The sequence below is a fragment of the Symphalangus syndactylus genome, chromosome 5, assembly GCF_028878055.3.
Source record: "Symphalangus syndactylus isolate Jambi chromosome 5, NHGRI_mSymSyn1-v2.1_pri, whole genome shotgun sequence".
NCBI classification, from domain to species: Eukaryota; Metazoa; Chordata; class Mammalia; order Primates; family Hylobatidae; genus Symphalangus; species Symphalangus syndactylus.
Window position 1 is genome coordinate 66,973,149 of NC_072427.2, and position 13,357 is coordinate 66,986,505.

Genomic DNA, 13,357 nt, shown 5'->3' on the forward strand with positions numbered 1-13,357 from the left:
AAAAAAAAAAAAAAAAAAAAAAAAAAAAAAAAAAAAGGGAACTTCGGATGGAATCTCAGCTAGGTCTTACACTATGGAGATCTGTCCAGGTGGATTTTTATACTTCTCAAGGACTAGAACCTTATAAAACAGTAGTTGTGGAAGTAGTTGTATGCTACAGTCCATTATTTCTAGAAAATTTGTGGGATGTATTCTAGTTCTAACTGGTTCATGAGAGTATTAAAACAAAAGAGGTCAAGCATGCCATCATTGCTCCTCCATAACTCAGCTCTAACTCTGCTTTCGTTGCATCTATGCGTGCTCACTGTTCTTGTTTCTCATTCTTATCTTCCTGCTCATGGACTTTACTCTGCATTGCCTCCGAAGCCTCCTGAATGTCTTGTGTATCTTTCATCTTGGCTAGAAAAGAAGTCTCTTTTCTTTCCTAGGAAACCAGATCATGACATCAGACGATGAATATCACTGAGGTTCGAGGCAGATTTTTCTTTTCAAAGTGACCTCACCTGTTAATCCAACTACCTTCAAGCATCAGCCAGGTTTAATAATTTCTTTACCAAACTAGTACCAGAACCAGAATTCTCATGAGGATATATAAGTACCAACAAAGCCAATCCTGATCTTGGCTAAGAATAGATATCGGACAAACCATGGTGAAGGTGTGTAGCATTCACTGGAAGCAGCTTGAGACGGCAGTAACTTGGCAAAGAGACCTTTATGAATACAATTGTTGCATCTGGCCAACACTGCCTCTTAGAACTATGAGGTAATGTCTCCATAGTAACCAAGTTCCAGTTTCTGAACAATTACTATGTTGATGCTATACCTTCTTTGCAGTTTGCAGACATTAAATAAGTAATTTGCTCTTAGGAAAGCTATATCTTCCACTAGACTTTGCCACCAAAATTACTGATATCTTGTTTTGTATTTCTAAGAGTCAAGGCCAGTATGTACATACTGGGGAAATTAATCACAACTCTTTCCTTCTTTTTTTTTCTTTCTCTCTCTCTGGACAAATACTTTGAGCACATGGAAACAGCTAGGCAGCAAGAGTAGAAACCATAAAACTTGAATGCAAAAAGAAGTCTATTGGTAGAAATCATAAAATCAAAGCCAGAACACCTAAATTCTTCTCCTAATTATGCCAGCAGTAGGATTTAGAAGAAATCATTTAATTCAGTTTCTCCTCTGTGTAAAACACTCACACTTAATGTTTCTTGATAATGATAGTATGACAATAAAATGAATAAATATGAAAGTACATGATTATATACAGTAATAAGATATATACATGATGATTACTGGATGAGTGAGTTTATTACAAATAGTTAATCAGATTCTACTATTTCTTAAAAACTGGCTAGGTACCATGAATAAACAATACCTGCTTTCAGAAATAATACTAAACTATCTTTTAATATAGATTTGAAAATGATTTTTAAAGACAATAAAGTAACTGTTTTAAAAAGCCGAAAAGAAAAAGTCAAGATGTATAACACATCATAAGGTAAGTTAAAGGGAAGTAAACGTTTGACTGTATTTCCTCCCTCTCAGAGATGAAGCACAATTCCTTATGAACATTATTGGCCAATTATGTAAATATAGCATCAGAAGGTTTATACATTTTTACTTACGCTTAGTAAAGAATTTAAAATGGGCTTGTCATTTCTTGTCACTCTCCCAGTCTCCCTACCTGTACCAGTCTGGATGGCTTTCAGACTGGTTAAACTTTTCTCTACTTGAATTGCATATATTAGCATAAGGTCATTATGACCTCATTGGTTTTATCAGAGAGCCTGCTCATATTTTCCAACATATTTTGGAGAAATAAAATTATGTCAGCTGAGAAAAACTTTTGAAGGCTTTAAATTTGTGAGTGTTTCAATATTCATTCCCCATACTAGACATTTTTCTTATTTCCTTTTCTTAAATTACTGCATACACGCAATGAAGACCAATTTTCTCTTTTGTTTTTGCTTAAACTAATTTAGTGTTTTTCAACAGGGGACAAAGTGAACCATAGAGAACATTTTGTAAACGTAAGAGGATGTTGATAGTAGTCATAAAAATTTGGGTCGGGTATTAGTGGCATTTGGTAGACAGAACCCAGAGATGCTAGACTTTCCACAATGTGGCAGATAATCCTACTTAGTAAATAATGTTCCCACATGACACATGCCTTTCTAGGCATTCATGCGGGTGAAAAATAGATTACAATTATCCGGCTGGGTGCAGTGGTTCCCACCTGTAATCCCAGCACTTTGGGAGTGAATCACTTGAGGTCAGGAGTTCAAGACCAGCCTGGCCAACATGATGAAACCCCGTCTCTACTAAAAAAAATACAAAAATTAGCTGGGCATGGTGGCAGGTGCCTGTAATCCCAGCTACTCTGGAGGCTGAGGCAGGAGAATCACTTGAACCGGGGAGGTGGAGTTGCAGTGAGCTGAGATGGTGGAACTGCATTCCAGCTTTGGTGACAGAACCAGACTCCATCACGAAAAAAAAAAAAAAGATTAGAATTATATGAGCCTAAAGCCTAGCTCTATATGTCATATAAATACAAAATATTTTTGCAGTTTTAATATATACCAAAGTCTTTACGATGTAACTATTTATTGTTTAAATTCAGGAAAGATTGTATATTGATTTGTTCAGACGTTTCCAAGAGTTGTTTATCAGTTTGGAAAAAATTACATCACCAATAGCAATACCACTTGGTAGTATTCTGTGGTTGATATAACTTATTGGACAGAGAATAACAGTAGCAATAATGCCATCAGCAGCAACAAAATCAACCTGAATCTGATGAATCCTCTACTTTACATGTGATACACGAATCAGAAGAGCACGTTAGCTAATCAATTAAGAAATTTATAAGACACTTTTTGTAATTTGTGGATATAACATATCCTAATTCAAGCAAACTGTAGAAATTTATGAGACATTAGAAACTTAAGCACACAGTACTTAATGATATTAAGGAATAACTGGTAAATATTTTAGGTGTGATATGGTATCATGATTATGTTTTTTGAAAAGAGTTCTTATCTTTTAGTGATACATACTAAAACATTTATAGATAAAATGATATGACGTCCTCTGTTTCTAATTAATACAGACAGTAGGAAGCAGATGAGAATGTAGATGAAAAAGTTGGGTCATGACTTGTAATTATTAAAGCTGAGTAATAGTTATAGGGAGATTAATTATAGATTATGATTATTTTTGGCTGTAAATATCTGAAGTTCTCCTTTGCAAAAAGACTAAAATAGAATGCTCAGTTTGGGATGCACAGACTCAAATGTTAATGGTGTCATCAACATGGCTGTCTCTGCTCAGGAAGGAGAGGGTCAGCAAGAACTGAAAGGAAGAAGCAGAAACACTGCATGAGGTGCAATAATCTTTTTTTTTTTTTTTTTTTTTTTTGAGATGGATGTCGCTCTGTCATCCAGGCTGGAGTGCAATGGTGCAATCTTGGCTCACTGCAACCTCTGTCTCCCAGGTTCAAGTGATTCTACTGCATCAGCCTCCCAAGTAGCTAGGACTACAGGCATGCGCCACCATGCCAGGCTAATTTTTGTATTTTTACTAGAGACGAGGTTTTGCCATGTTGGCCGGGCTGGTCTTGAACTCCCGACCTCAAGTGATTTGCCTGCCTCGGCCTCCCAAAGTGTTGGGATTACAGGTGTGAGCCATTGTGCCAGTGCAATAATCTTTATACAGTTCTTTCACCACAGCTCTAGAAGATGGGAATTTCCCCATTTTCCAAATGAGGAAGTGGAAGTTCCAAGAGATGAAATATCTCTTCCAAGCTTATACAGCCAGTAAATGGCAGAGCCAAGATTTAGTCTCATCCATCTGTTAGAGAGACCTCCTCACTGTACTTGCTGTTTCTGCTTTACTCTTGTCCCATATCTTCCTTTTTCTGTGGTATCTGCCTAAATGCTTGTCCATTCCTGAACCAGCTTTATCCTGCTTTTTCTGGTCTGGTCTCAAATCATCTGGGCCTTTACCCCGCATTGGGAAAATACCAGAATTTTGCTGGGGAATTGAAGCCCCATAAGAGTAGATATGGGTCAAAATAGAGTAATGAAAACTGAGTTTCATGTTGTGAGATTTCTACCTTAAGAAAAAATTAAAAGTCGCAAAATTCCATATTCTTAAATTTAAAAAACAGACAAAATATTACATATACACAATTTTTAAAGAGTTGAAGAACACAAAGAACTGGCTTTATATATTTAATTCTCTGCCTCCACATGTGGAGAAGATTTGCACAGCAAGAGATTTTATTAAATTGGTAATACAAATAAAATGTCTTACGTGAATGAAGGCAGCATACACAAAGATAATTTTCTTCCCCTCTCAGGCCATGGGTAATATGCAGTTGAGTAATAATCAGTTCAGGACTACAATTTTAAACACTATGACATGTTCCATTATCTAAGATTCAAAGAGTTTGGAATACAATTGTAGGAATTCAATTTCATATTTACACCCACATAAAAATAGTATAAATTCCTATTATAAAGCCTTTTGCTAGTCGAAAAATGTACTCAGTCAATTCATTTCTTTCACACAGATCCACGTGTAATAATAGCCTCAGACACAGATGCTATTATTTTACCTTGAAGTTAGAGTCACATTAAGCTCCTACTAGGGGTATTTAAAGACAGGCTAGAGGATGTGTATTGGAAGTTTCAAGTTTCAGAAAGTTTGTTCAAAGTAATCTTCATGGACCTTCCCAATCACAAAATCCTGTTGAAAAACAACACTAAGGTCTTAGATCTGCATTTCTGAGGCTGAGTCTCAAACACTGGTTTGAATCCTCAGACATACCAATTTTAGCAATAGTTCAAAATAACTGTCTAATTACTTGACACATTACATGTATTTTAGGAGTAGTCTTTGTCCGCAAATCTTTTCTATTCATACTCTTTAGAGGAATATAGCACTTATTTTTCCAAGTCAAGTCAGGACACCTCAGACTTGTTCAGGGGACAAAGATTCATAACATTTGCTCTTATTTGCAGAATACTACATTCTCTATAGTAATTTTTTTAAAAATACAAACCAATACATTTTTTATTTCACCTATACACTTTTAATCTATCTTATGAAATCACAACCACCAGCCCATGTGTCTTGAAATAAAATAACACCCAACAAATGGTTGAACAAAGAGCAAATGATTAATTTTGAGGTTTCCTATTGATATACATTTGCAGTTTCATTTTCTTCTGTCATATATGGGCAATCTCTAGCAGAAAAGTAGTCTGGAGCCAAAGCCTGTAAAACGTTATTGGAGAACAATTTGAACTGAGAAATTCTATTCATTAGCTTTTATATTCCCTCTGCAAACACGATAAAGGCAGTCATTATTCAACATAACAGCCAAGTATTGATTCTCTAGCTTATGAAACACTAGCGCCCCCTAGGAACCCTGTTTAAAATATGTAAAAATTTTAACCTATGAGAGAAGCACTGGATTAAAGGAGTAAGAAAGATCAGTATCAGTTGTAATGTCTCCTTTTTCATCTCTGACTTTATTTATTTGGATCTTCTCTTTTATTCTTAGACTGGGTAAAGGTTTGTTAATTTTGTTTAACTTTTCAAAAAACCAACTTTTTGTTTTATTGATCTTTTGTATTGTTTTCATTTCAATTTCATTTGTTTCTGCTCTGATCTTTATTATTTCTTCTACTAATTTTGGGTTTGGTTTGCTCTTATTTTTCTAGTTCTTCAGATGCATCATCAGACTTGTTATTTGAAATTTTTCTTCTTTTTTGATGTAGGCACTTATAGCTATAAAATTCCTTCTTAGTACTGCTTTTGCTATATTCCATAGGTTTTGGTATATGTGTTTCCATTATTTGTTTCAAGAAATTTTCAATTTTCTTTTTAATTTCCTCATTGACTCACTGGTCATTCAGGAGCATATTGTTTAATTTCTATGTTGTATTAGTCTGTTCTCATGCTGCTAATAAAGACATACCCGACACTGGGTAATTTATAAAGAAAATACGTTTAATGGCCTCACATTTCCACATGGCCAGGGAGGCCTCACAATCATAGCGGAAGACAGGAAGACCAAAGGGTTGTCTTACATGGTGGCAGGCAAGACAGCATGTGCAGGGGAACTCCCTTTATAAAACCATCAGATGTCATGAGACTTAGTCACTATCATAAGAACAGCATGGGAAAAACCCACCTCCATGATTCAATTACTTCCCACTGAGTCCCTCACGTGACACATGGGGGTTATTACAATTCAAGGTGAGACTTGGGTGGGGACACAGAGCCAAACAATATCACGTGTATTTGTATAATTTCCAAAATTTCTCGTCACTGACTTAGTTTTTTTTTGAGACAGTCTTTTTTTTTGGATGCTAATTCCCCAATTTTATTTAATCACTATACTTCCTGCATAATTATTATAAGGGTACATGTGCACAATGTGCAGGTTGTTACATATGTGTACACGTGCCATGTTGGTGTGCTGCACCCATTAACTCGTCATTTTCATTAGGTATATCTCCTAATGATATCCCTTCCCCCTTCCCCCAACCCCATGACAGGCACCAGTGTGTGATGTTCCCCACCCTGTGTCCAAGTGTTCTCATTGTTCAATTCCCACCTATGAGTGAGAACATGAGGTGTTTGGTTTTCTGTCCTTGTGATACTTTGCTCAGAATGATGGTTACCAGCTTCATCCATGTCCCTACAAAGGACATGATCTCATCATTTTTTATGGCTGCATAGTATTCCATGGTGTATATGTGCCACATTTTCTTAATCCAGTATATCACTGATGGACATTTGGGTTGGTTCCAAGTCTTTGCTATTGTGAATAGTGCTGCAATAAACATACGTGTGCATGTGTCTTTATAGCAGCGTGATTTAGAATCCTTTGGGTATATACCCAGTAATGGGATGGCTGGGTCAAATGGTATTTCTAGTTCTAGATCCTTGAGGAATCGCCACACTGTCTTCCACAATGGTTGAACTAGTTTACAGTCCCACCAACAGTGTAAAAGTGTTCCTATGTCTCCACATCTTCTCCAGCACCTGTTGTTTCCTGACCTTTTAATGATTGCCATTCTAACTGGTGTGAGATGGTATCTCATTGTGGTTTTGATTTGCATTTCTCTGATGGCCAGTGATGATGAGCATTTTTTCATGTGTCTTTTGCCTGCATAAATGTCTTCTTTTGAGAAGTGTCTGTTCATATCCTTTACCCACTTATTGATGGGGTTGATTTTTTCTTGTAAATTTGTTTAAGTTCTTTGTAGATTCTGGATATTAGCCTTTTGTCAGATGGGTAGATTGTAAAAATTTTCTCCCATTCTGTAGGTTGCTTGTTCACTCTGATGGTAGTTTCTTTTGCTGTTCAGAAGCTCTTTAGTTTAATTAGATCCGATTTGTCAATTTTGGCTTTTGTTGACATTGCTTTTGATGTTTTAGAAATGAAGTCCTTGCCCATGCCTATGTCCTGAATGGTATTGCCTAGATTTTCTTCTAGGGTTTTTATGGTTTTAGGTCTAACATTTAAGTCTTTAATCCATCTTGAATTAATTTTTGTATAAGGTATAAGGAAGGGATCCAGTTTCAGCTTTCTACATATGGCTAGCCAGTTTTCCCAGCACCATTTATTAAATAGGGAATCATTTCCCCATTTCTTGTTTTTGTCAGGTTTGTCAAAGATCAGATGGTTGTAGATGTGTGGTGTTATTTCTGAGGCCTCTATTCTGTTCCATTGATCTATATCTCTGTTTTGGTACCAATACCATGCTGTTTTGGTTACTGTAGCCTTGTAGTATAGTTTGAAGTCAGGTAGTGTGATGCCTCCAGCTTTTCTCTTTTGGCTTATGATTGTCTTGGCAATGAGGGCTCTTTTTTGGTTTGATATGAACTTTAAAGTAGTTTTTTCCAGTTCTGTGAAGAAAGTCATTGGTAGTTTGATGGGGATGGCATTGAATCTATAAATTACCTTGGGCAGTATGGCCATTTTCACAATATTGATTCTTCCCATGCATGAGCACAGAATGTTCTTCCATTTGTTTGTATCCTCTTTTATTTCATTGAGCAGTGGTTTGTAGTTCTCCTTTAAGAGGTCCTTCACATCCCTTGTAAGTTGGATTCCTAGGTATTTTATTCTCTTTGAAGCAATTGTGAATGGGAGTTCACTCATGATTTGGCTCTCTGTTTGTCTGTTATTGGTGTATAGGAATGCTTGTGATTTCTGCACATTGATTTTGTATCCTGAGACTTTGCTGAAGTTGCGTATCAGCTTAAGGAGATTTTGGGCTGAGACGATGGGGTTTTCTAAATACACAATCATGTCATCTGCAAACAGGGACAATTTGACTTCCTCTTTTCCTAATTGAATACCCTTTATTTCTTTCTCTTGCCTGATTGCCTTGACCAGAACTTCCAACACTATGTTGAATAGCAGTGGTGAGAGAGGGCATCCCTGTCTTGTGCCAGTTTTCAAAGGGAATGCTTCCAGTTTTTGCTATTCAGTATGATATTGGCTGTGGGTTTGTCATAGATAGCTCTTATTATTTTGAGATACATCCCAACAATATCTAGCTTATTGAGAGTTTTTAGCAAGAAGGGTTGTTGAATTTTGTCAAAGGCCTTTTCTGCATCTATTGAGATAATCATGTGGTTTTTGTCTTTGGTTCTGTTTATATGATGGATTATGTTTATTGATTTGCATATGTTGAAACAGCCTTGCATCCTAGGCATAAGCCAACTTGATCATGATGGATAAGCTTTTTGATGTGCTGCTGGATTCTGTTTGCCAGCATTTTATTGAGGATTTTTGCATCGATGTTCATCAGGGATATTGGTCTAAAATTCCTTTTTTGTTGTGTCTCTGCCAGGCTTTAGTATCAAGATGATGTTGACCTCATAAAATGAATTAGGGAGGATTCCCTCTTTTTCTATTGATTGGAATAGTTTCAGAAGGAATAGTACCAGCTTCTCTTTGTGCCTCTGGTAGAATTCGGCTGTGACTCCGTCTGGTCCTGGACTTTTTTTGGTTCGTAAGCTATTAATTATTGCTTCAATTTCAGAGCCTGTTATTGGTCTATTCAGGGATTCCACTTCTTCCTGGTTTAGTCTTGGGAGGGTGTATGTGTCCAGGAATTTATCCATTTCTTCTAGATTTTCTAGTTTATTTGCGTAGAGGTGTTTATAGCATTCTCTGATGGTAGTTTGTGTTTCTGTGGGATCGGTGGTGATATCCCCTTTGTCGTTTTTTATTGCGTCTATTTGATTCTTCTCTCTTTTCTTCTTTATTAGTCTTGCTAGTGGTCTATCAACTTTGTTGATCCTTTCAAAAAAACCAGCTCCTGGATTCATTGATTTTTTGAAGGGTTTTTTGTGTCTCTATCTCCTTCATTTCTGCCCTGATCTTAGTTATTTCTTGCCTTCTGCTAGCTTTTGAATTTGTTTGCTCTTGCTTCTCTAGTTCTTCTAATTGTGATGTTAGGGTGTCAATTTTGGATCTTTCCTGCTTTCTCTTGTGGGCATTTAGTGCTATAAATTTCCCTCTACACACTGCTTTAAATGTGTCCCAGAGGTTCTAGTTCACTGTGTCTTTGTTCTCATTGGTTTCAAAGAACATCTTTATTTCTGCCTTCATTTTGTTACGTACCCAGTACATTCAGGAGCAGGTTGTTCAGTTTCCATGTAGTTGAGCGGTTTTGAGTGAGTTTCTTAATCCTGAGTTCCAGTTTGATTGCACTGTGGTCTGAGAGACAGTTTGTTATAATTTTTGTTCTTTTACATTTGCTGAGGAGTGCTTTACTTCCAACTATGTGGTCAATTTTGGAATAAGTGTGATGTGGTGCTGAGAAGAATGTATATTCTATTGATTTGGGGTGGAGAGTTCTGTAGATGTCTATTAGGTCTTCTTGGTGCAGAGCTGAGTTCAATTCCTAGGTATCATTATTAACTTTCTGTCTCGTTGATCTGTCTAATGTTGGCAGTGGGGTGTTAAAGTCTCCCATTATTATTGTGTGGGAGTCTAAGTCTCTTTGTAGGTCACTAAGGACTTGCTTTATGAATCTGGGTGCTCCTGTATTGGGTGCATATATATTTAGGATAGTTAGCTCTTCTTGTTGAATTGATCCCTTTACTGTTATGTAATGCCCTCCTTTGTCTCTTTGATCTTTGTTGGTTTAAAGTTTGTTTTATCAGAGACTAGGATTGCAACCCCTGCTTTTTTTTGTTTACCATTTGCTTGGTGGATCTTCCTCCATCCCTTTATTTTGAGCCTATGTGTGTCTCTGCACCTGAGATGGGTCTGCTGAATACAGCACACTGATGGGTCTTGACTCTTTATCCAACTTGCCAGCCTGTATCTTTTAATTGGAACATTTAGCCCATTTACATTTAAGGTTAATATTGTTATGTATGAATTTGATCCTGTCATTATGATGTTAGCTGGTTATTTTGCTCATTAATTGATGCAGTTTCTTCCTAGCATTGACGGTCTTTAAAATTTGGCATGTTTTTACAGTGGCTGGTACCAGTTGTTCCTTTCCATGTTTAGTGCTTCCTTCAAGAGCTCTTGCAGGTCAGGTCTGGTGGTGACAAAACCTCTCAGCATTTGTTTTTCTGTAAAGGATTTTATTTCTCCTTCACTTATGAAGCTTAGTTTGGCTGGATATGAAATTCTGGGTTGAAAATTCTTTTCTTTAAGAATGTTGAATATTGGCTCCCACTCTCTTCTGGCTTGTAGAGTTTCTGCTGAGAGATCTGCTGTTAGTCTGATGGGCTTCCCTTTGTGGGTAACCTGACATTTTTCTCTGGCTGCCCTTAACATTTTTTCCTTCATTTCAGCTTTGGTGAATCTGACAATTATGTGTCTTGGAGTTGCTCTTCTCGAGAAGTATCTTTGTTGCGTTCTCTGTATTTCCTGAATTTGAATGTTGGCCTGCCTCGCTAGGTTGAGGAAGTTCTCCTGGATAGTATCCTAAATGTTGCGTTCTCTGTATTTCCTGAATTTGAATGTTGGCCTGCCTCGCTAGGTTGAGGAAGTTCTCCTGGATAGTATCCTAAAGAGTGTTTTCTAACTTGGTTCCATTCTCCCTGTCACTTTCAGGTACACCAATCAGATGTAGATTTGGTCTTTTCACATAGTCCCATATTTCTTGGAAGCTTTGTTTGTTTCTTTTTACTCTTTTTTCTCTAAACTTCTCTTCTCACTTCATTTCATTCATTTGATCTTCAATCACTGATACCCTTTCTTCCACTTGATCAAATCGGCTACTGAAGCTTGTGTATGCATCACGTAGTTCTCGTAGCATGGTTTTCAGCTCCATCAGGTCATTTAAGGACTTCTCTACACTGTTTATTCCAGTTAGCCATTTTTCTAATCTTTTCTCAAGGTTTTTAGCTTCTTTGCGATGGGTCTGAACATCCTCCTTTAGTGAGGAGAAGTTTGTTATTACCAATCGTCTGAAGCCTTCTTCTGTCAACTTGTCAAAGTCATTCTCCATCCAGCTTTGTTCTGTTGCTGGCAAGGAGGTGCATTCCTTTGGAGGAGAAGAGGCGTTCTAATTTTTAGAATTTTCAGCTTTTCTGCTCTGGTTTCTCCCTATCTTTGTGGTTTTATCTACCTTTGGTCTTTGATGATGGTGACGTACAGACAGGGTTTTGCTGTGGATGTCCTTTCTGTTTGTTAGTTTTCCTTCTAACAGTCAGGACCCTCAGCTGCAGGTCTGTTGGAGTTTGCTGGAGGTCCACTCCAGACCCTGTTTGCCTGGGTATCACCAGCAGAGGCTGAAGAACAGCAAATATTGCAGAATGGCAGATGTTGCTGCCTGATCCTTCCTCTGGAAGCTGCACCTCAGAGGGGCACCCAGCTGTATGAGGTGTCAATCGGCCACTACTGGGAGGTGTCTCCCAGTTACACTACTCAGGGGTCAGGGACCCACTTGAGGAGGCAGTCTGTCCATTCTCAGGTCTCAAACTCCATGCTGGGAGAACCACTACTCTCTTAAAAGCTGTCAGACAGGGACGTTTAAGTCTGCAGAAGTTTCTGCTGCCTTTTGTTCAGCTATGCCCTGCCACCAGAGGTGAAGTCTACCAGAGGCAGGCAGGCCTCCTTGAGCTCCAGTGGGCTCCACCCAGTTTGAGCTTTCAGGCCGCTTTGTTTATCTACTCAAGCCTCAGCAATGGCGGACCCCCCTCCCCTAGCCTCGCTGCCACCTTGCAGTTCAATCTCAGACTGCTGTGCTAGCAGTGAGGGAGGCTCCATGGGCATGGGACCCTCCAAGCCAGGTGTGGCATATAATCTGGTATGCCGTTTGCTAAGGCCATTGGAAAAGTGCAGTATTAGGTATTAGGGTGGGAGTGTCCTGATTTTCCAGGTACCACCCTTCACAGCTTCCCTTTGCTGGGAAAGGGAATTCCCTGACCCCTTGCACTTCCCGGGTGAGGCGATGCCCCGCCCTGCTCCATGGGCTGCACCCACTGTCTGACAAGCCCCAGTGAGATGAACCCGGTACCTCAGCTGGAAACGCAGAAATCACCCATCTTCTGCATCACTCACACTGGGGGCTGCAGACCGGAGCTATTCCTATTTGGCCATCTTGGAACCTCCTCCTTCAGACAGCGGCTCTGTTACCCAGGCTGGAGGGCAGTGGCACAATCTCGGCTGACTGCAACCTCTGCCTTCCGGGTTCAAGAAATTCTCCTGCCTCAGCCTCCCAAGTAACTGGGATTACAGATGCCCACCACCACGCCTGACTAATTTTTGTATTTTTAGTAGAGACATGGTTTCACCTTGTTGGCCAGGCTGATCTAGAACTCCTGACCTCATGATCCACCTACCTTGGCTTCTGAAAGTGCTGGGATTACAGGCATGAGCCACCATACCCAGCTTGATTTATAGTTTTATTCTGTTGTGATCAGAGAAGATGCTAGATATTATTTCAATTTTTTAATGTTTTAAGATTTGTTTTGTGACTCAACATATGATCTATCCTTGAGAATGATCCATGTGCTGAGGAAAAGAATGTGTATTCTGCAGCCATTGGGTGAAATGTTCTGTAAATATTTATTCGATCCTTCTGGTCTATAGTGTATATTGTCTGATGTGTATTTGTTGATTTTATGTCTGGAAGTTCTGTCCAGTGTTGAAAGTGGGATGAAGTCTCCAGCTATTATTGTATTGGAGTCTATCTCTATCTCTAATAATATTTGCTTTATATATTTAGGTGCTTCAGTGTTGGACACATATATATTTTAAACTGTTATAACCTCTTGCTGAATTGACCCCTTTATCATTATATAGTGACCTTCTTTGTCTCTTCTTATAGATTTTCTCTTGAAATCTATTTTG

At 38.4% G+C, this 13,357-nt stretch overlaps 1 protein-coding gene across 16 annotated transcripts in view; it reads right to left on the minus strand.

Annotated features, from left to right (window-relative positions):
* The window catches only part of LMNTD1 (lamin tail domain containing 1), a 208,203-nt gene that overhangs the window by 112,440 nt on the left and 82,406 nt on the right, over positions 1-13,357 (minus strand). For 10 of the 16 annotated variants that reach the window (XM_063639976.1, XM_063639977.1, XM_063639978.1 and 7 more), the window contains exons 1-2: positions 1,632-1,703; positions 306-424 (exon numbers count right to left, since the gene is read on the minus strand). The exons of 2 other annotated variants lie outside the window; for them this stretch is intronic. In XM_063639976.1, coding sequence (XP_063496046.1) covers positions 306-394 — 89 coding nt within the window. In that variant the 5' untranslated portion in view covers positions 395-424; positions 1,632-1,703. Of the gene's footprint in view, positions 1-305; positions 425-503; positions 723-1,631; positions 1,712-13,357 lie in introns of those variants that run through there. 4 more of the 16 variants (XM_055280329.2, XM_063639983.1, XM_055280340.2 and 1 more) reach the window with 4 other exon arrangements.